Raw genomic sequence first — 23,038 nt, 5'->3', positions numbered from 1 at the left:
ACTAGAAAAAAAAACCAAACACATTGCCATCGAGTCAATTCCAACACATAGCGACCCTATAGGACAGAAAAGAACTGCCCTGTAGAGTTTCCAAGGAGCACCTGGTGGATCTGAACTGCCAACCTTTTGGCTAGCAGCCATAGCACTTAACTACTACACCACCAGGGCTAGAAGCACCTAGAGAACTAAGATGATTCAGCAGCAGTTGCCAATCACTGACTGGAAGGAGTTGGTGCATAAATGCCTCAGCTTCCTCACCCCTTGGTAGGAAAAACTCTCAGGTGTTTGTTCTACTCTCTCAGAGGTCTCCTGCAGGATTAAGCCCCAATTGCCCACAGCAAGGACTTGCTAGATGACACACCCTTTATTGGCTGCTTTCCTTCTCTGTCTCCCTTCCCCACCCCTTCCACTGTTCTCTGGGCCAAATACACTACTTGCACTCAAGTCCTTGCATAAGGGGCTGCTTCTGAGGGAACCTAAACTGAACTAAAGATGTTTGACCCAAGCTCTGTATTTTCCTTTCACCTGATGCCTTCCTGCCTGTGTCAGTTTGGAGTTTTCTGGAGAGACTGTCAGAGGTCATAGGTAGATCTCCCCTTCAGGAACTGGGCTGTCTTCACGACTGTGTACTAGAGAACAGAGAGAACACCATTCCACAGCCACCTCACCCATGGCCCCCAACCAGGATTACTATTATAATCTCCTTCCAAAAAACTAAACCCACTGCTATTGAGTTGATTCTGACTCATAAGCGATCCTATAGGAGAGGGTAGAACTGCCCCATAGAGCTTCTAAGCTGTAAATCTGTACAGAAGCAGACTGCTACATCTTTCTTCCATGGAGCAACTGGTGAGTTTGAACCACTGACTTTTCAGTTAGCAGTTGAGCATCTAATCACTGCACCACCAGGGCTCCTTTATGACCTCTTTAGTGGTGACCAAAGACTGGTTCCTGGGAGGCCCCCTTTAAACAGGAGTTTATCGTGCGAGGTGTTTATTAAGGATCAATGGGAACAATCCCTATGGAAGGAGGGGAAGGAGGCAAGAGTGGGCACAGGGAAAAGGTGAGCTGCAATGTAAGCCCTCAAATAGCTTTGGCTGATCCCATGAGGAACCCCAGAGCTAGTACAGCCCTGTGATGGTTAAGGTTGTGAGTCAGCTTGGCTGGGCCATTATTCTCAATGGTTTGGCTGTTAAGTAACGATGTAGTTTGGCAATTATGTAATGATGTAGTTTGTCAGTCATGTAATGATGTAGTTACCCTCCATTTTGTGATACAATGTAATCACCTCCATGATGTGATCTGAGGTGATCAGCCAATCAGTTGCAAGGAAGTTTCTTTGGTAGGGGGGTTGCATCCAATATATATGGATGTTCTGGCAAAGTTCACTGGCTTTTGCTTGCTCTGGCTTTTGCTTGCTTCTGCATCCAGCTCATCATCATCAGACCTTTGGTTCTTGGGACTTGAGCCAGTGACCTGTCGTATTACCTGCTGATCTTGGAATTTGTCAGCCTCCACAGCCTGTGAGCCAGCAGCCTGCTATCTGACCTGCCAATTTGGATTTGTCAGCCCCTGAAGCTACAAGAGTTAGGAGAAGTCTCCAGCCTGATGCCTGACCCACAGACTTAGGACTTACCAGCCTCTACAACTGTGTGAGCCATTTCCTTGAGATAACTCTCTCTCTCACTCTCTCTCTCTATATATATATAATATACATACAAATTGTTTTAGTTATTATCTTAGCCATCTAGTGCTGCTATAACAGAAATAACACAAGTGGATGGCTTTAACAAAGGGAAATTTATTTCTTCACAGTAAAGTAGGCTAAAAGTCCAAATTCAGGGCATTAGCCTCAGGGGAAGGCTTTCTGTCTCTGTCAGCCTTCTCATCAATCTCCCCCGGAATAGGAGTTTCTCTGCACAGGGACCCCAGGTCCAAAGGATGTGCTCTGTCCCAGCACTGCTTTCTTGGTGGTATGAGGTCCCCCTGTCTCTCTGCTCACTTCTCTCTTTTATATCTCAAGAGATTACCTTAAGACGCAACCCAATCTTTAGACTGAATCCTGCCTCACTAACACAACTGTCACCCATCTTCCCTCATTAACATCATAGAGGCAGGATTTACAACATATAGGAAAATCACACAATACCAGGAATCATGGTCCAGCCAAATTGATACACACATTTTTTGGTGGAACATAATTCAATTCATGACAATTATCTAGTGCTGCTATAGCAGAAATACCACAAGTGATTGGCTTTAACAAACAGAAGTTTATTCTTTCACAGTCTAGCAGGCTAGAAGTCCAAATTCAGGGCATCAGGTCCAGGGGAAGGCTTTCTTTCTCTGTTGGCTCTGGTGGAAGGTCCTTGCCATCAATCTTTCCTTGGTCTAGGAGTTTCTCTGCATAGGAACCCCAGGTCTAAAGATGTGCTTTGTTCCCAGCACTGCTTTCTTGGTGGTATGAGTTCCCCTACATTTGGGCTGCTCCATTGTTCTAGTCTGAGTGGCAACTCTACCCTTTGAGACTGAGGCAGCTCTGCTTTCTGTGATCCCTGTCTCTTCAGCTGTGCTTCCTGGTTCCTCAGCCTCTCAGGCCATTGGGCCTCACTGCACACATCTGCCTGGCTCCATCAAGTGTTCCAAAGCTCTGTAACTCTGCCAATAAGTGCCCACAGGAGACCAGCATGACATGGTGCTGAAGCTGACCCACAGAGTGAGAGAGCCGAGTGCTTCTGTGCAGGAGGCTTCCTGGTGGAGTGGGGTGCCTCCTGACACTTATTGGCGGAGCTAGGCTTACTGACGCATGGAGCAAGAGAGCTGACTGCCTTCTGGCCGAGGTTTACTAGTGGAGTAGGGTGCCTCCAGGCACTTATTGGTGGAACTACAGAGCTTTGAAACACTTGCCCCAGCAGGGCAGATGAGGGTGTGAGATCTGAGGGCTGAGAGACCAAGGAACCAGGAAGCAGAAGCTGAAGAGACAAGGAACACAGAAAGCAGAGCTGCCTTATTCTCAAAGGGTGGATTCACCACTCAGGTGGACTAGGAGAATGGAGTGGCAAATACAGGGGACCTCATACCACCAAGAAAGAAGCACTGGGGTTCCTGTGCTGAGAAGTTTCTCAACCAGGAAAGATTGATGACTAGGACCTTCCACCAGAGCTGACAATCAGAGAAAGCCTTCCCCTGGAGCTGGTGCCCTGAATTTCAACTTCTAGCCTCCTGATTGTGAGAGAATAAACTCTTTGTTAAAGCCATCCACTTGTGGTATTTATGTTACAGCAGCACTAGATGCCTAAGATATATATATATGTATATATATATACACCAAACCCAGTGCCATCGAGTCGATTCTGACTCATAGCGACCCTATAGGACAGAGTAGAACTTCCCCATACATGGAAACCCTGGTGATGTAGTGGTTAAGTGCTACGGCTGCTAACCAAAGGGTCAGCAGTTCAAATCCACCAGGCACTCCTTGGAAACCGTATGGGGAAGTTCTACTCTATCCTATAGGGTCACTGTGAGTCAGAATGAACTCGATGGCAACGGGTTTAGTTTTTTTTTAATATATGTACATATATATATATATATAAAAATATATACACCCCCAAAAATCCATTGCCATTGAGTCAATTCTGACTCATAGTGGCTCTATAGGGCAGAGTAGAACCGCCCCACAGGGTTTCCGAGGAGCAGCTGGTGGATTTGAACTGCCCACTTTTTGGTTAGCAGCTAAGCTCTTAACCACTGCCCACTGTGCCACCAAGACTCTCTCTCTATATATACATACATACATATACATATATATATATATACTTCGCTGGTTTAGCTTCTCTGGAAAACCCAGACTAAGAAAGCCCTTCAGAGTTGCCTAGGGTTCAGATGAGATGGCCCAGCCTTCATACACTCTCACGATCAGTGTGTAGGCAGCCCAGGAAGGGCCACAGCCTCAGGGAAGATGCTCTGTGCAGCTAAGACATCTCCAAAGGGGCTGACAGCTGAGGGCAGCCTGTCCTTGGCACTCCAGTGGCCGAGCAACGTGTCCTTCCTTGAAGGGGGACTCGGGGTGCTTCACAGTGCCTGCCAGAGTCGTGGTCCTGAGTCCAACCTTTCTGCTCGCCACACTGCTGAAAGAATAATCACCCCAAACCCATACCTGGGCTTGTCTCCCCTGCTCAAAACCCACCGTGGCCCCCCTCTCCTCAAGAAAAGAGGCTGCCTCTGCAGCCTGCAGGCTCCTCCGGCCAACGCCTTCTCCCATGGTCTGTCACCATTCCCTGGAGGCTCCTTCCCCAATGCCCTTCACAGCCACTGCTTCCTGCCTTTGCAGTGGAATTTCCCTCCCCGTGGGAGCCTTCCGCCCTTTCAGTGCTGCAAACTCTTCCTTCTCCCCTATGGATTGGCCTTAAATGTTGTTTCTTTGGGCAGAAGACACCTCAGCTCTTCCTATCCAAGGAAGAGAGTACTGCTGCTACCTCAAGGTGCTACCTCCTGCTGCTGCAGTAACCACATTGCATTGTGTTTGTACTTGTTTCTGGCACATTCCTACCCTGTGAACACCTTGAAGCCATTTCTTGTGGCCCATGAGCTGTGAACAGGAGGAACACTTGTGATTCAGTCCGTGTTTGCTGGATGAATATTGGCTGAATGGCTCCAGGATGGATGGAGAAAGGTGAAATACCCCTTTAAATGCGAGCTCAGTCCAGAATTAGTCTTCACTCCCATCACACATGTGACAAGAAATGAAAAGACTAAGGGTCGTGTCAAGAGCTTAGGATCACAGAATTAATGAGATTGCAAGCAAGGGAGAACTGGGTCCATCATGGCTCCCACATACTGCAGCCCAAAGGGAAGGGGCTTAGAGCAAGAAGACACTTGACCACCATCTTGACTGGGACTGCTGGTGTTTGGGTTTTTTGGTGCTGTCAGAGATATTTTAGCATAACTATAAAGACATACATAACTCAAGACTACATTCTCTTTATAAAAAAAAAAATAAGAAATTACAGATAAGGTAAAAAAAAAAAAAGGTCAAAGTCCCCGTTAATGTCCCCTCATTCCAGTTTTTTCCCTTTCCTCACCAGAGGTAACCATTACAGCTGTGGCGCAGATCTTTCCAGACTCTCTGTGCATTAAAGGAACACCTTCATGTGCATAAATACATGCAAGAATATCCACTGCAGTACTGTTTATAACAGCAAAACTGTGCAATCCTCCTAGAACAAACGTAGAATGCCGGTACTCTACAAAACAAAGCAAAACACCCACTGCTGTCAGGTTAATTCCAACTCACTACCAAAAAAACTCCCCTCAATTCCATTTTTGCTGTTTGAGCTTGGACCTTTCAGTAGTCTTTTGCTTTCAACAGCCACCACCTATGGGTCTTCATCAGAGGCCTGCCCTTGGGCTACGGAGCCATGTGTGCATGTGTATATGTGTGCGTGTGTGTGTGTGTGTGTGTGTGTGTGTTTACAAAGAAATAGAGGAACCTGGGCCAGGGGGATCCTTAAACAATGATTAGTGCAGGGGTGTGAAAGCTCCAGCAACCTTGCCTTGGGTTGGGACAAACACTTAGGCCTCAATAACACCCTAAAGCCCCTGCAGAATCAGGGTGAAGCTCCTTTCTGTGGGTCTTTGCTCAGATGGCTCTCTTGCTTGGCTTCTCCACGTCCCCTATCTTGCGCCTCAAATCCCTGACTGAGTTCCCTGGGATCAACTCCTCAATGTGTCATTTGCACAGAAGTCTTCCTCTCATCCTGCTTCTGGGGAACTCACCAGACGCTTCCTAGGTCAACAACAGAAGATCGACAATACAATATAATAGTAGATTGACAAAAGAACTATGAGCTATGTATACTACACTGAAGTTAAAAATAAAAGGTCATTCTTCATGTGTTAACACGGGATGATCCAAAGACACACTTCTGTGTGGGAAAAGCAAGGTGAAAAATGACATGTGTGCTAAAATGCTATTTAAGGAAAATAATACTACTGAGCAATGCTATTGGGGAGGGAAATGGTGAAGACTCTTCCCCCAGCACACTCTCCTGCTCCTGTGCCAGGTTTGCAGCCTATTTCTTTCTGCTTTGCTAATCAGTAAACAAGGAGCTGCTGACCTTGGGGAAACTCTGTTCCCATCCATCAACTAGACACATTCCTTGAAAAAGGTGAGAGTTTTGGTTGTTTAGTTTTTTAATCAATAAGAGCAAGGTTTCCTTTTTTTTTAAAAAAAAAAACAAGTGCCTAAGTTGATCAGCTTAAGAGAAGGAGACCTTCCAGTTTACCTGAAATGAATACAAGCAAAAGTTTTTGTTTTGTTTGTTTGTTTTAACCTAATGGTTGAAACTTGGCAAAGAAGGTGTCACCCCAGAGCAGATCCACCAGGTTGGTCTGAAGACCAGTCATGGCACCAGCATGGGAGAACAGTGCAGGCTTGCTCTGGCAGCCTAGAGTCCTTCTGGAAAGAGGGAAGAAGGAGACCTTGGCTGGGTTTGGGTCACCTGAGAGAGAGCCTCATGTGGATGGAAGATGGCCTTACAGGTGGGAGAGAACAAGAAGTATAGAGACTGTGACCAGAGCAGGAATCAGGAAAACAAGTGTTCACAGCACATCACTGGGGAGGCAGACTGGGAGCTACAGAACCATCTGAAGCTGAGCCTTCCTGGACTAGCAAATCTCGGGAAGGGATTGGAAAAAAAAAAAAAAAACAGCTTTAGCCTGGTGTTGGTGGTAAAGAGTTTAGAAAGAATTGGAACTAGGGAGAGGTTGGGGGTTCTTGCCAGCAGGAAAAATTAGATTCTGCATTTAACCTTCAAAGGGTAGGAAGGGAAAGCTACAAAACTGCAAAGGCTAGCTCTTTGCTAAGAAGAGGGTAGAAGGGTAATCCTGGAGCAGTCATTGGCCCAGAGCTCAGCTCATCTCTTACATCATTCTAGATGCAAGACTGGTCTTTTCAAACAAGTGGTGTCATCTTGAGCAAATAGAGTTGTTTGAGTGTGCCCCATGTAACACACCTCCCCCTGGGCAGAATGGTGGGAGCCACGTGGGCTCTTGGGCATTGCAAGCCCAGGCAGCATGGCAGCAAGAGAATGAAGCACGTGGGGCTGGGTAGTGTGGTGGAGCCAACACAGAGGCCTAGAAGGCCCAGTGGCAGAGGCTTGGGAGATCCTGTGCAGGGGTCTTCCCACAGGCAAGGCAAGGCCCAAGGAGCCCTGGAACTAAATTGCTGCCATAGCCCACTAATGGGCTATCTACTGAAGTTTAAAAAACACTTGCCTAGAATGTATTGTGATCTCATTTTATCCCTCCAAAACCAGTGCTCACAGGTGAACTGTTTTTAAATCATAGGCACACAGCACCAGTCCTCCTGTGCTTCCACCCGCCTATCCATCCGTCCACCTACCCCATCTACCAGCCATGTATCCATTCAATTAATATTTATTAGCACACAGAAGTTGAACCAATCTTATGGTCTGGATTCTCCTTATCAGGAGCCAGCGCTGTCTCATCAACCCGCTGCTCTCGAGATGGAAAAGCTCAAATCATCAAACTGTGCAAGGAGTCAGTAAATGACAGGTGGAAGCCCTAGAAACACCCAACAGAGCAATTAAAAATGGTTCTAGAGCTGACATCTTTGGGCATGAACACTCTTCCACCTCCCCCCACCCCCCCGCACCAAATCTTCCTTCAGACAGTGAAGACTGCAAATAAAACAAGCAAAAAAGATAAGTGAAAACGGTCCCTGCCTCCTTTTGAGATGTCAGCATTGGTGGTCTCAGGAAGCATGCAAATGGAACAGGGGAATGAAGAAAACTGAAATCACAATGCCATTCCCATAGACTCTCCCTTCTGGCTTCTGAATTTGTTGTGAGTCCTGCTAACCATGACCACAGGCTGTTTAAAATTGCACCGTTTGCCTTATTTAATTTTCTTCTGCAGTCATAAATATTAATTAAGTTAAACCACACAGAGCCTGCATTTCAATCCTTTCACTTCCCAAGGACCATAGGCAATTAAGAACCACAGCAATTTAAGGACTAGCTGGGTCTTTAAGTCTGTCCTGTGACATATATTTTTTAAATTTTTTAATTAGGTCGGATTTACTAAATCTCAGTGGCTTCTTTTTCCTACCTCACTTCTTCCGGCCTGTGGGTGTTCTTGATTTGATTCTTTACTTACAAATATGTTGTACACTTCTGCAGAACAGGGAACTGACTCATTTTCTCTTAGAGTAATAAGGACCAGAAACATTTGTGAGCAGAGTTTCAGACATCCAGTGGCAAGGACTGTACCTTTCAGTGCCTGGTTGTTTACTACCGTTTAATGACAAAAACAGAATTGTAAAAAATAAAGAATATATAAAGTAAAAAGAGCAAGTCCTTTTCCAGCCCTCCCAAGCCGCAAATACTGGGGGGTCTCACGGTGCTAACAGGTTGATGTGGAGCCTCCAGATTTTTTCTATGCACAGACAAACAGGCTCAGGGCTTATTTTTACAAACATGAAGTCAGATGACACACAGTCTGTAACTCTTTAACCCTTCATTGTAAATGGATATCCTTCTATTTGATTTCGTAGAGATTTATCTCATCCTTTGTAACAGCTGCAAATATCCTATAACAAAAATGGGTTATTATTTGTTTAACCATCTTCCAGAGTTAAAATCCTGAGCATCCTGTAGGTAAACTATACAAGCAACATGCATGCACACATGCACACATGATGCTAATAACCTGAAAACTCTACCCATGAGCATTTTCTTTCCACCCAGATTTCTGATAACTTCTGGAGAGGGTAGCGGCAGTTCAACCGCCGAATTCTCACCTCTATGGTCGAGACCCACATTTGACTCCCGGCCAAAGTACCTCATGTAGAGGCAACACGCATCTGTCAGCGGAGGCGTGCATGTTGCTATGATGCTGGAGAGTTTCAGTGGAGCTTCCAGAGTAAGATGGACTAAGAAGAAAGACCTGGCAATTCACTACTGAAAATCAGCCAGTGAATTGCAATGGTTCGATCCTGTTGTGCATGGGATCACCGTGAGTCAGGGGCCAACTCCATGGCAAATAGCAACAAACAAAAGATGCCTTTGTGAAAGGGGATGAAATTATAAAGTGGAAACAGGTCAAGATTCAGGTCAAAAGACTTGAGCTGGGACCAAAAGGGCTGGGCACCTGAGGCAGGCCCTCACGTCTCTCACAGCTTCCGCAGCCATAAAACACGCTCGTACCTGTGAAAGGGCTGTGTGAGCCGCCAAGTCTGATGGGAATATCAGCTGTCACCGTGACAGCTCTTTACTCTCTAGAGCTAAGTCAGCTGGGGGTGGGGAGTTCCTGAGGAATGAACACAGAGAAAGAAGTCTCTATTTCTAAACTTAACATGTTAAGAGGGAGGGAAAAAGTGAAAGAAACAGGGATGAAAAGATACAGCTGTCAGAAGAGTGCGGCGGCGGGTTGTTGCCTCTCGTCTTGGTGAGATGCTCCCTAACCGTGAGGACTGGGGAGTCTGTGTTGGGTCTGAGAGGCGGAGCTCCCCGCCACTACCAGGCGTTCCCCACATTAGCATCTACTTAGCACTTTATTTTGAAGACTTAAAAGCATGAATTTACCAGGTTTTACTCTTACAGGGAACATCTAAACTCTCAAGATTTTGGAAGGTCTGGACCTATTAAGACTCTGGTGAACATTATGTAGCTCTTATGTCATATTTTTCATATAATATTAAATCGCCACTCAAAGTCAGATGGCGTATTTCAATCCTTTAGTCTAACAGAGGCATCTATGTGATTATTTAGTACCTGAGTGTTAAAGAAACAACTGCAAAAGAAGTTTGTGTTTTATATCCATTTCCATCCAGGGATCTCAAAGATTACTGGAATTTCCTCACCAGCTTTGTCATCCTCAATCCATATTGCTTTAAAACCAGGCAGACAGATTAAGCACTTGATCTAAAGTTTTTATCGTTTCTACATTAATTCTCCATGTGCATATATAAATGTGATAGAAATAAGAATTTGACCACCAAAAAATATATTTATTTGTACATATTTCCCCTCACTTTTAGTTGTCCTTCCAAGGGAAAGAAGGCATCCTCTCCAGAACGAATGCCTCATTTAAATGCCTACAAAGAGAAACAAGATGTAGCTATCCATGGTGTTACAAATAGAATTGGCGTTAAGGAAATTCCTCCCACCTTTGAGGGTCAGATTTTAATTCCTAAATGGCTCCTCTTAAGTAAGGTGGAGAATGTTTGAGAAACAGAGCAGTTACATTTTCTAACAGGGGGGTTATTCTGGTATCCTCTGTTGGCTGGGTTTAATTACTCCTGGTAATACTCCTTTCTCAGGCATCTGGCAGGAGGTGCCGGTTCAGGACACGGTCAAGCTTTGCCAAAGAATACTCCCATCTCAGGTGCCCTTGTTCCTTGCCCAGGTCTTTTAAAGAAGGGAAATCCAAACCCCATCTGAAACTCTGCGAAGAGGAATTTCCTGTCGTCTTCTCTTCTTTTCGATCTTTCTATTTTGTTTCTGAAGTGCATATGAGAATCAATGACGAGCCTCGGGAGTGATTGGGACAGGCTTAGTCCAGTTCATTTCCCTTTTCAATGCCAGGCCCGGAGCTGCATTTCAGGTGAGCCCAGCACCAAGCTGGGGCTTCTTTCTGAAGGAGAACATTTAAGAGGGCCTCGATTTCCAATGCTAAGCACAGCTGCTGAAGCACCACTCAGGCAGATGTATGCTGCTTGGAGAACGAAAGGGTCTACGTTGCAAGCTATTAATCACCATAGATCCCCCTTTCCACCCTATTCAATCAGGGAGGTCCCAGTCTAGGGAAAACAGCACCCAAGAGGGGAGGTGGGCCAAACTAACAATGGGGGGGAGCACCTGGCAGGACACCCTCACTGCCCTGCCTACACCACCCCCATTCCTTTCCTGGCAAAGTGGATTAGCCCAGGCCTCTCAAACTTTTATGTGCAAGCCAGTCACCTGGGGATCCTGTTAAAATGCAGATTCTACTCAGGAGGTCTGCGTAGGACCCCAGATCTGCTTCTAAGGAGCTCACAGGTGTCGCCTATGCTGCTGGTCCCTGATCACACTCTGAGTAGAAGGTCCTAGATAATGTTTGTTTTTTTCAAAGTGGAAAGAAAGTTAAATGGCTGGCAAGGAGCATCCTACAAAAGGACTGCAGTGCAGCCTCAGCATGGTGGGAATTGGGGAGCTGGTGGCTCAGCCTCGGCCCTCCTCCACCTGCCAGAGCGGCAGGAAGTCGCAAATACAGGGTCCAGGTGCTGAAACCAATTAGTATCATTTGTTCATTAACAAGAAGCTCCTCCCCAAAGGACTGGCCCATACCTGAGGGCCTTGTCCTCGACACACAAATTTCATGCTCTCATCTCCCTGCACACCCTTCCTCCATCCCAGCCTTCAGGGCTGCCCTCCTTTGAAACACGGACCCTGCACCATTTGAGTTGGCCAAGAAATTCGGAAGCCTGTGTGCTTGGGAGGGTGAGCCTTGCTGAGCAGTGTGTCTGTGGATGCTGTGGGGGTGTGCCAGAGAACGGACAAACTGATGGATCTACAGTGCTCATTCTATCAAATCCCATCTCCCCATGCGGTGAAGAAGAGACCGCAAAATGAGCCAGAGAAGGAGGTCTTTAAGGCTTATCTACTCATTCAACCTGAGTCAGCATCATTTGTGAGTTTGCCAGAACAATACCAAGCCCCTCCCCAGACCTGCTAAATCAGAATCTGCATTTTAACAAGGTGCCCAGGGGGATTCCTGTGCACATAAAAGTCTGAGGGGCGGTCCCAGGCCTAGTTAATTTACCCCAATCTAAGTGGGTCTCTGTTACTGTCATCTGGTACCCCTCAGCAGCCTCCCTGAAGGGAGTTCCACAATTCCTCCTCTGGGATTACTTTGGGAAGTAAAGTCTACAAACAACTAATACAGACCTGTATTTCACAAACACTACAGAGCTGAGGGTCAGATGCTGTTCTCTAGCTGCAGGACAAGACTCTCAAATCAACACCCACAACTGCCACCACATCTCTGCTACCTACATCCCTCTTCACCTCCCAAAGTCAGAACCCTTGAATATCATTTGATGGAAAAACTGCTACTATAGAGACATGACAGATGGTAGTGCGACAGGATTGGACCACTAGTCTTCCTGGTCTTGCCAGAACCATTCTGCTGACTTCAGGCTGACTACTTTCAAAGAATTAAGCTTTGGTTTTCATATTAACTCTGGGCTCAGACAGGCAGAACATTTCACCCGGGTACATAGAAGATGTATCTCCCAGCAGATAGACTGATTTTGGAAGGTTAACTGTAGGTTCTCCATTGGAATGAAATTTCAGCACTTGGAAATCTCTGGGTCATGGGTTGGAAGGAGCCTTGAAGACATGTAGAGGCTGGAACCTGTGACAGAATAAGAAAGAAAAAAGAAGTAAAAGAGGAAAACAGTCTTAATCTCCATAAGCACTTGCCTTTGCCTATTTCTATCATGCTAAATCCCCACCATTTGAACATAGAATGAACTCCCACCATCTAAGCATAGTAAGTGCTCACTAAATATTTGCTGAGTGGATCAAGAATATATGAACTTTGCTTCATTCTCAATGCTTAACATGAAAGTAGATTATGTATAGTTCCTTTTTCTTTACAAAGAGCCCCTGTATCACTTTGAGATGGAAGCAAGAAGTAAATGAGCCTTTATTAACACACACAAGACTGAAAACTCAGGCCAAGCCAACCTCTTACTGATTTCCACACATGCTTCATCCTTTCATACTTATTGAAAATATATTTATTTATCCAAATAAGTAACCAGTAGCTCATGGATCTAATCTTATCAACTTCTTAATTCTCTCCCTGTGTAAAGCAAAGGATTCCTGAGACAAAATGTCCGCAGTCTGATTCTTCAGAAAGTCTATGACTCCCATTCTTAACACAATGTACTGAGATCCCTCCCACCCCCAAGAATAACATCCAAATGTGTAAAAAAGCTCTCAGGGCCACAGGTGTACATGCATCTAGTTCAGGCAGCCCTCAAAGAGGAAGGAGTTTATTCCCACTCAAACTGGCATGCTATTTTGCTACTAAAAGTTGTTATTTTTTAATTTTTATCTCTTCCAATAATTTTAATTGCCTGCTACAATAGTCCCACATACCAAAAATGTGCTAAAAACTCAAGAATACCAGAAATATTTGTGAAACCACCGTAAACTCGAATAGGCAGAGCAGTTATCTTCTACCCAGACCAACCACAGATGGGAATGGAGTCAGCGACTCCTGCTAAACGCGACCACTGAGAAAGTAGCTACAAGATGACCAATCCATAACTAAACCACAACCTTCCCAACACCACAACAATCAAATTATACCTGCATAGAGAAACCCCCCAAAAGCCAAACTCACTGCCATGTAGTCGATTCACTCATAATGACCCTGTAAGTTAGAGTAGAACTGTCCCATAGGGTTTCCAAGGCTGTAATCTTTACTGAACCAGATTGTCACATCTTTCTCCCACAGAGTGGCTTTCAGTTAGCAGGCAAGCGCTTAACCACCACACCACCAGGTCTCCTGGGTAGAGAAAGAGGTCAAAAACTCATCTTAACTCCCCTGCCCAGTCTTTATCCTTTTTTCCGTTCAGTGTGCCATGGCCACAGGGAAGTCACTACCACCCTGTGGTTGGCATGAATATTCCTTCTCTTACTGCCTCAACTCAAGGAAGAGCACAGTCCATCCTGACACAGGTAAGAAAAACAATTTTGCTTTGCTTTTCATAACTCAAACCTTTGTCACTTTGGATGGTGGCTTTGCTGATCTCCTTTCAAGTGTACAGAATTAAATGAATATTTGTAAAAGTTATTCTGCCAAAGTTTCCATGACATCAGATCTAACATTATTAATATTTACCATAAAATAATGGAAAATAATGCAATAATAATGATATAAAATGATACAATCATATTGTATCATACTGTAGGCAAGTATAGATTGAAGACATAAATCTACCATCCAAACACAGCTAGGCATATCAACAATGCCTTTATTTATTTTGTTTTATTATTATTTATCATTTTTTATTTCCCCTATTTTCCTGCGCATCTTGCACAAGACAGGTATATTGTATGTAGGTGTCGAACTTAACACGTCGTATCTTGCTTCTCACACACTCTTATCATCAGTTTCTTGCGTTTTTGCAGAAGTCTGAGACATACCGAATCTTTTTTTCATCCTTTACATAAATCTCCTATGCGATGTTCTTAACAAATTACATTGTCATTTGCCTGCTCCAAAACAGCTAGTATTTTGATCATCACAGAGCTATGAAAGCCAACTAAAAAAAATGTTGATGGTCTGATTTTTTTAAACTAAATTTCAGAAATAACAACAGCCCACCAGCAGAAAGTGAAATGTTGATTGCAACCTTTGGCACACGTATATGCCTTTTCTTTAACAGAGATTTAGGGTTCACCCTAAGAATTATCCCCTGTGAATGAGGATTTCTACCAACTCAGAAGCTTATTTAAAACTAAAATGTAAACTCCTACAATACTTTGTTAAGTCTCCTTTCCACCTCCCCTGCCTTAATCTCACCTGCAGACCTGCCTGGCAATGCCCTAAACAGGGCCACAGGAAACGCTGGCAAGAACCTTCCTGCAATTTATACTCTGATTCCGAGTATTGATCAACCAGAATGGGGCTCTCCCCATCTCCGGATTGGATTGTAGGGGTTATCGCCCAGGAAAGTTGAGTTACTCCACTTTTTGAAGTCCATTCACCACCAGCTAATTTCAGATGTCAAAGAGAGCTCTAGAGAGAGAAGTCTTGCTCGGGGGCTCGGGATTAGAGTGTCATTTTCCCAGAGACAGCAGAAGAGGCCCGGATTTGAGCCCAGTCATAAGCCCCCTTTGAGGTTGGGGGCAACATGGAGAATGAAAACGTAGCGCTCATCTTAAGCACAGCTGTTGGTCAACTGAGGCTCTTTTACTAAAGAAACGAGGCAGCGCTGAGGGGAGAAAGAAAGGGGAAAAGCGGGCAAGGAAAAGGTTTTCCTAGGTGGGGTTAAAAATAATGGGGTTCGGTGGTGGTGGTCGGGGGAAGATCTGTTTGCAGCCCGAGTGACTGGAGAACTTTTTCCTGGAGAGAAACTCCAGGAGCAATTTACAGCATTCCAGCCTGAGGCTTTCGTGCCAGACGCTGTGAATAAACCTTTAGAAACCAGCAGGGCCTGGAAGGACCCGGGGGAATGTGCAGGGAGAGTTAGCGCCTCCCAAGACCTCCGCGCTGGGGAAGGAAAGCGAATCCCAAGCCATTCCAACGTCCCCTCGCTGGCCCGGACGGGCCAACAGGCCCTACCGGAGCCCTGTGCACCTTTTCGGGTGCAGGAGGCCAGCTGCGGTTTTTGCAGAACGATCGGGGGCTCCAAGGAAGTTCCAAAATCCCTCAGGTCGACCCAGAGAGCCAGGGAGAAGGCGCGGGGCGCCGGAGCTGCGGGGGTTGGGAGCGCGGGGTAAGGGGGCACGCGGGTGGAGCCCACGGGCCGGGCAACCCACAGGGGGCGCGCTTTCACCGTGGAAGCCGGAGACCAGCACCCCGCGGAGCCCAAGGTCCCGCCGCGCAGGAGGCTGCGGGGCGAAAGGAGCTCGAGAGCTTCGCCCTATGGGACGGCAGCGCCCCTCCCGGAGCGGACTTCCGTTCCCGGATACAGTGGGACACACCGAACCTTCCTTAGCAAGTCCGCTGGGGAGTTCCTGCGCGCCCTTTTGCTTGTGGAATCATTTCAAGAATTATGTTTTCAATAAAGAGCTAAAAGAGCAGGGGGTTGGGGGATGTATACGCTCACACTCGCACACCCACGCGCACAGACTAGGTCAACCGAGTACTCTGAGTTTTCAATTCCAGAAACAACGGAAAGCTGTGGTTGCTTCGAGGGGTGGTTTGTTGTTTTGACGTTTATTTTCTACGCAGTGTGAGAAGCACCGTGGTTCTGTAGGAGACATTACAGTTGTTAGGCGCCCTCGGGTTGATTTTCCAGTGGCAGGGGTTGTTTTGTCGCGTGCATGCGTGAATATGCGTGTGTGTGTGTGTGTGTGTGTGTGTGTGTGTGTGTGTGTGTGTGTGCGCGCGCGCGCGCGCGCGGCTGCGTTTCTGCCCTGACTTGCGCAGAAAGCTTTGAAAAATAGGCGACTTTTCTTTTGGGCTCCAATGGGCATCCGTCTTTCCCAAACCCTCGGGAGAGCAGGGAAGTTGTCCCTGCCCAAGCTCGGGGTCCAAGGGCAGATGCTGGGTATCAGGTCCCTTTGGCTCCCTCCGTGTGTACTCCTCTACATCCACGACCCGCGTGTACGCCCCACACAGACTTCCGCAATGCACCGTTCTAGGAACCCTCAGCACTCTAGGGTGCCGGGCCCACGGCGTTACAGGAGAGGCAGACCTTGGCTTTGGGGGATTCTGCCCTGGCCCTCGCTCAGTGGGTCTGTTAACACCTTGGTTATGAATTGGCCAAACCATCGGCGTTTCCGCAGCAACGGGAGCCGCCAGTGGCTGCATCTTGGGTCCAAAGCGATGCAGGCCCAGAGGCCAGGGCTTGGGCCTGGGCTAGAAGGAGGGGGGCTTACTCTGCATCTGTGGCTCCCTCTTCCCTTTCCAGCCTGCCCCTCGCCCAGTGCTGCTGCTCTCAACGCTCAGTAATCTCCCACTTGCCTCTGTCCTCTGGCACCCTTCACCCCAGCCAGCTCCAGGGCCTTAGGTCCCGGGCCCACCATTTCCGAGGGGGAGGGGGAAGAGGAAGGGCTGGATCCCCAGGCCTAGCCAGGATTTCAGAACCATGAGCTTCCACATCTACACACCTGTAACACCCTTCCCCTCCAAGTCTGGGTTCACCGAGGTCTTGGTGGCCGACCCAGGACAAATGACAATTTTTGGACCCAGGAAGTGGGAGGGGGGATAAAAGAGAAGCCTACGATTGCTGGGATTTCTAATTTTTATAAAACAGTCCCTCTGGAGCGCTGAAAGGACAGAGACCCTCCTGAAATCGATCTCACAGGTTCCAATACCAATTCTCTTACGCCTCTTCCCCAAACTCCCGCCCTGTTTGTTTCAGTTACGAAATGCTGTGGGCACCTCAGTCGTGACTGAAAAGTAACCTTGAAACACGCCGAACTGAATGTCAGAGACAAATCGCAGCCTCCCAACCGTCGGCTGCAGCTGGCAGAGCTCCCGCGGGCTGGCGGCGGCTCCGTGCCTCGCCTGAGGCCGGCCTGGAAGGCCGAAAGCCGAAGCGGCCGGCCCGTGCGCGCCGCGAGCTCCTGCGGAGGCCACGACGGATCTCAGCTGTAACTGGGAGGGGCTTTCCCGGAGCCACGGCCGCCAAGGTAAAGGCGTGTGCAGTTTTTCTAAATAAAACAGAGCTTTGCAAATTGGCTCTGTCACCCTTTGATGTTTTCTCTCTGGGAAGGCTCACCAAGAGGGAAGAAACCCGGGATAAGTAAATCCGACTTTTACCAAACTCTTTTTTTTTTTTTTTCTCGGGAGGGGAAGAGGGGCGCGGAAGCCACTCGCACCCTCGGACGCACACGCTCGGGCTCTCGGCATTGGGAGCCCAGCGGAGTCAGAGCTCTAGGCTGCTCCCGGGTGGCCCCCTCCCAGGTCCCTTCCCAGTTCCAGAAGTCCCCAGGGGCCCGGAGTATACACAGGCGACCGCGGAGCTCCGCGCGCCTGCAGCCCGCCGCGCTCCCCTCTACACCGCACGCGGGGCAGGTGCGGGAGCCGGCGGGCTCCTTTCACCTAGGTGTGAGCTGATTATTCAAATGGGCTGCCGGGGTCTGGGGATTGGAGGCCGCCCCGGCGCGCCGCGCTATATCACCCGGCGCCCACGTCACTGCGGCACTTGTCCGCTCCGCCGGCCGCACCTCCTCCTCCTTCTCCGCCCGCCCCGCCCGCGCGCGCTTCCCGCCGCCTCCAGGCAGCTGGGCGGCACTGCCCACTCGGCCTCCACCCGGCAGCCTGCGAGCGCAGCGGCGGCGGCGGCGGGCGCTCCCTCCCAGCAGCGGGGCTCGGCTCGGCCTCCGCCCCTGCGAGGCCCCCTCCTCCCGCCCACGTCCAACTACCGCCTCCGGCCGCGGAGAGAGGGAGTGGAGCCGCGAGCAAGGAACAACAGGAGGGAGGGAGGGACGGTGCCGCGCTGATTTTTTTTTTTTTAAAGAGGGTGGGGGTGCGGGGGACTGCTTGGTCGTTTGTTGTGGCTGTTAAATTTTAAACTGCCATGCACTCGGCTTCCAGTATGCTGGGAGCGGTGAAGATGGAAGGGCACGAGCCGTCCGACTGGAGCAGCTACTATGCCGAGCCCGAGGTAGGCACTGCTTCGTCCAGCGAGCAGCGGGGCGGCGGCGTGTGCGCGTTCCCCAACTCGGAACCGCTTCCCCGCTGGCCCCAGCCCCCGCCCCCAGCTGCTCTGGGCACCCTCCTTTACCTCCCTCGTTCGACTCAAATGGGTCTCTTTTTTATACGACACACTGTTAGCCTTGAGATAATATTAACTTTGTGATCAAATATTGACTTGCGGCGCCTCCAAATCCTCTTCGTGGCCGAGCCACACACTATCCTAACAGAGTTCTGTTTGGCAGCGCGCGGCTGGGGAGGGGTTGGGAGGTCGGCCGGAGAGGGGGTGGGGAACTGAGTGGAGAAGGAGGGTAGGAGCTGGGGAGAGAGGCAGAGCAAAGAGGCAAAGAAGCAGGAACAAAAAAGGAAAGTTCGTGGCTCCAAAGCCCAGCCGCGTGTTGTTCAGTTCGTGGTCCCCACTATACCCCCGTCCAATGACTCGGGCTAGCCCCAGACTCCACGCAGGCACTGCGTTTCAGTTCCCCCGGCCCAGGGAGGGGGCCCCGGGAGGAAGGTCGGGCCGAGGGGCGCCTGGGACAGTCTCCGCTCGAGGCCGCCCCTGGAGCCCTGTGCTGTGTCCCGCAGGTCGTTCACTGGAGCCGAAGGTGGCTTCCCGAAATTCCGGGCCGGGGCCCCGGTTCTCTCTGCTGGCGGGAGAGTTTGAGAGTCTCTGGGGCGGGGAGAGATCTCGGATGCTTGGCTTGGGCGTGCTCCTGAGGACCCCTGTTGTAGAATCTGGGCGAGGCGCAGAAGGGCTAGGAAAGGTCCGCCAGCACAGAGCAGTAGCCGGCTCAGCACTTCCCCAAGGGTGATCCCGGCGCGCGCTGAGGCAAGGGACTCGGCGCCTGGGACGGCGACCCGAGAGAAGGGCTTCCGGAGGCCTCCCCAAGACGGGGGCCCCCGCTAGCGGGAGGTTGGGAGGTCAGGGCACGCTGGAGCTGCGGTGCTAACCTGTGCGCCACCCTCCCGGCTGTATCCGCAGGGCTACTCCTCCGTGAGCAACATGAACGCCGGCCTGGGGATGAACGGCATGAACACCTACATGAGCATGTCGGCGGCCGCCATGGGCAGCGGCTCCGGCAACATGAGCACCGGCTCCATGAACATGTCTTCGTACGTGGGCGCCGGCATGAGCCCGTCCCTGGCAGGCATGTCCCCCGGCGCGGGCGCCATGGCGGGCATGGGCGGCTCGGCCGGGGCGCCCGGCGTGGCGGGCATGGGGCCGCACCTGAGTCCAAGCCTGAGTCCGCTCGGTGGGCAAGCGGCTGGAGCCATGGGCGGCCTGGCCCCTTATGCCAACATGAACTCCATGAGCCCCATGTACGGGCAGGCCGGCCTGAGCCGCGCGCGCGACCCCAAGACTTACCGGCGCAGCTACACGCACGCCAAGCCGCCCTACTCGTACATCTCGCTCATCACCATGGCCATCCAGCAGAGCCCCAACAAGATGCTGACGTTGAGCGAGATCTACCAGTGGATCATGGACCTTTTTCCCTTCTACCGGCAGAACCAGCAGCGCTGGCAGAACTCTATCCGCCACTCGCTCTCCTTCAACGACTGCTTCCTCAAAGTGCCGCGCTCGCCCGACAAGCCCGGCAAAGGCTCCTTCTGGACCCTGCATCCTGACTCGGGCAACATGTTCGAGAACGGCTGCTACCTGCGCCGCCAGAAACGCTTCAAGTGCGAGAAGCAGCTGGCTTTGAAGGAGGCCGCGGGCGCGTCGGGTGGGAGCAAGAAGGCGGCCGCCGGGACCCAAGCCTCTCAGGGTCAGCTTGGGGAGGCCGCCGGGCCGGCCTCCGAGACTCCGGCGGGCACCGAGTCGCCCCACTCGAGCGCTTCCCCATGCCAGGAGCACAAGAGAGGGGCCCTGGGGGAGCTAAAGGGGACGCCGGCCGCAGCGCTGAGCCCCCCGGAGCCAGCGCCCTCACCAGGGCAGCAGCAGCAGCAGGCCGCAGCCCACCTGCTGGGCCCGCCCCATCATCCGGGCCTGCCCCCCGAGGCCCACCTTAAGCCGGAACACCACTATGCCTTCAACCACCCCTTCTCCATCAACAACCTCATGTCCTCGGAGCAACAACACCACCACAGCCACCACCACCACCAGCCCCACAAAATGGACCTGAAGGCCTATGAACAGGTGATGCACTACCCCGGCTACGGTTCTCCCATGCCTGGCAGCCTGGCCATGGGCCCGGTCACGAACAAAGCGGGCCTGGATGCCTCACCTCTGGCCGCAGACACCTCCTACTACCAGGGGGTGTACTCCCGGCCCATTATGAACTCCTCTTAAGAAGGGCCGCAGGCCTGGTTGGCTGTGGCAGCCCAGGAGCAAGGATAGGAAAAGGATGAAAGGGGGTTGAGACTTTGGGGAGGAGGTGTTGGACAGGTGGGTGGGGAAGGAATCCATTACACCCCTCACCCCAGGACAACAGCCTCCCCTCACCCTCCGCAGCCCTTCCCTCCCAAACAGATGGGCCAAAGGGATACCTATCATTCCATATAAGGAGGGAAAGGGGAAAAGATAAAAACTAAAAAAAAAACAAAAAAACAAAATACCTTCCGTTTTCCACTACTGTGTAGGCTCCTGCTTCTTTAAGCGCCTGCAGATTGACTTTTTGTTGTCGTTGTTGTCCTCCATTGCTGTCATTGCAGGCAAGTCTTACTTTAAAAAAAAAAATTGTGTGAGTGACTCGGTGTAAAACCACGTAGTTTTAACAGAGAACCAGAGTTGTACTATTGTTTAAAAAAAAAAAAATGATGTAAGGGCCTGTTGTAAATGACCAAGAAAAAGCAAAAATGCATTCCCATTCTTGACACGGTGAAATCCAGGTCTGGGGTCTGATTAATTTATGGTTTCTGTGTGCTTTATTTATGGCTAATAAATGTGTATTTTGGCCATCGGGCCAGAGAGCCACAAATCTATATTAAAGTGTTATTACCAGTTTTATCCCTTGAATCTTTTCCTCAAGGTTATTCTTCCCCCTTTGGCTGACTTAAAACAAACAGGTCTGGAAATTATTTAGAGGAAGAGGTAGGGAGGCTCTGGCTAGTTGCAGGTTTTATTTTATTGGGGGTGTGCTGTTTTTCCCAACATTCGATCTTTAACATTTTCAGACATAGCAAAGTTGAAAAAACTTTACAGTGAACACGCACTGACCCATCTTCCCAGCTCTACAGTTAGTGTTTCTCTATACTTGCTCTGTCATGTAACTGCCCAGCTATTCACCCCTCCGTCAATCAAGGCATCTTACTTTTTTTTTTTTTAATTCATTTCAAAGTTGCAGACATTAGTATACTTGTCCGGTAACCCTTTAGCATGTGTACCATCAACCAGAGCTCAGTGTTCTTTACGGTTCCTTTTACATTCTGAGGTAAACTACATTCAAATGGATGGACTGTCCTGGGGTTGATGCAGGCTTGTTTTTAAAAGCCTGGAGAAAACCCCTCTCCACAAATCTGAGTTCTCCACAGGGAGGGCTCCACTGGACCGTTTGAAGGTATACTGGTGTTAAGGCCCCAGGGTTTCTTTTCTGGGGAGAAGTCTGGATTGCATGTGTTTCGGCTGCCAGTCCAATCTCAGGCCTCCCTTCAAGTGAGTGGCCTACACTGGGTTTGCAAACTCCTGGTGCAGCGCTTTGCCTCTTCACCACTGCTTCTCTGTGCTCCTTCATCCTCCTGTGGAGACCCCACCTGAACCCCACAGCCTCAGTCCTCTGTCTACTCCCCCTGACCCTCCACTTCCCTCCCTCACCCAGGTGTCCTGCTAGTCTTGCTGCAGCCCGGAAGTAGTGAGGCTGCTGGTAGCAAGCCCTCCACCACCTGGTCTGGGGAAACATGTAGAAGGCTTTCTTCTGAAATTGATGTTAAAACATAGGTCAGAGTGATGAGCCAAATCTCCTTTCGAAAATAAGGTATCTGTGAGGGTGGGTGGAGGTCAGGGAGGTTTCAGGCACCGGTTTCACGAGGCTATGAGCAGCGTAGCCAGATCCCAGGGCCTGGTGACTTGCTCCCCTTCCCCCTCCCCACACCCTTGTGCCTTTGCAAAACATCCTGTCCTCCCAGGAAGGTCAGGCTGGCAAGCTGGGGGTGAGCACCTAGGGGATGAGTGGGTATTTCGTGAGTCTTAAAGGAGAATCCAAAAGGATAAAGACCCAGAATAAACTCTTACACATCCGGCTGCCTCTTCCAGACCTCCTAGGGGTCTTAAATTTGCAAGCAACAGCCATGGAAGCCCCTGCAGGCAGGGCCCTGCGCCGAGGGGAGCCGGCGTTGGCTTTGCCCTGGGCATTTGCTGGGCTGCAAGCTGGCCGGGCGAGGGAAGGAGCCAGTGGCAGTCAGTGCCCTGCGAAACAGGGGCTCCTCCCGTGCTCTCAGCTAGCTCGCAGGTCTCGAGGCCAGGACTTTTTGCCTCAGGTTCCTGTGCCCATGTTCCTGTTCCCCTTTCTAGGTCTTTGGGCTTCTCAACCATCCGAACCTGGAGGGTTCCCGCTGCACCCCAGCCCTGGAGACCGCCTCTCCATAGCCCTCTGCCACCTTGCAGGGTCTCTGCCTTCCCAAACCCTGGCCTTCCCATGCGCTTGAAGGGGGTTTGCGCCTCATCTCCTCCCCTCACCCCTCCAAATCCCTTCTTAGCTGGCCACATTGTCCC

At 49.9% G+C, this 23,038-nt stretch overlaps 1 protein-coding gene across 1 annotated transcript; it reads left to right on the top strand.

The window, feature by feature from the left end:
• Positions 1-18,239: 18,239 nt before the first annotated feature.
• On the top strand, positions 18,240-21,326 carry FOXA2 (forkhead box A2). Its single transcript, XM_049869677.1, has 2 exons — positions 18,240-18,361; positions 19,373-21,326. The coding sequence occupies exons 1-2, from the start codon at positions 18,275-18,277 to the stop codon at positions 20,678-20,680; spliced, it is 1,395 nt and encodes a 464-aa protein (XP_049725634.1). The 5' UTR covers positions 18,240-18,274; the 3' UTR covers positions 20,681-21,326.
• Positions 21,327-23,038: the final 1,712 nt, after the last annotated feature.

This window comes from Elephas maximus, chromosome 25 (genome assembly GCF_024166365.1).
Source record: "Elephas maximus indicus isolate mEleMax1 chromosome 25, mEleMax1 primary haplotype, whole genome shotgun sequence".
In the NCBI taxonomy this organism is placed as follows: Eukaryota; Metazoa; Chordata; class Mammalia; order Proboscidea; family Elephantidae; genus Elephas; species Elephas maximus.
Note: the sequence above shows the minus strand (reverse complement) of the source record. Positions and strands in the feature narration are given on the sequence as shown.

Bases quoted from the DNA above. Each gene is read 5' to 3' on its own strand.
- FOXA2 (XM_049869677.1), top strand. From the start codon at position 18,275: ATGCACTCGGCTTCCAGTATGCTGGGAGCGGTGAAGATGGAAGGGCAC. The intron at 18,362-19,372 runs GTAGGCACTGCT...CTGTATCCGCAG, and splicing joins GCTACTATGCCGAGCCCGAG to GGCTACTCCTCCGTGAGCAA.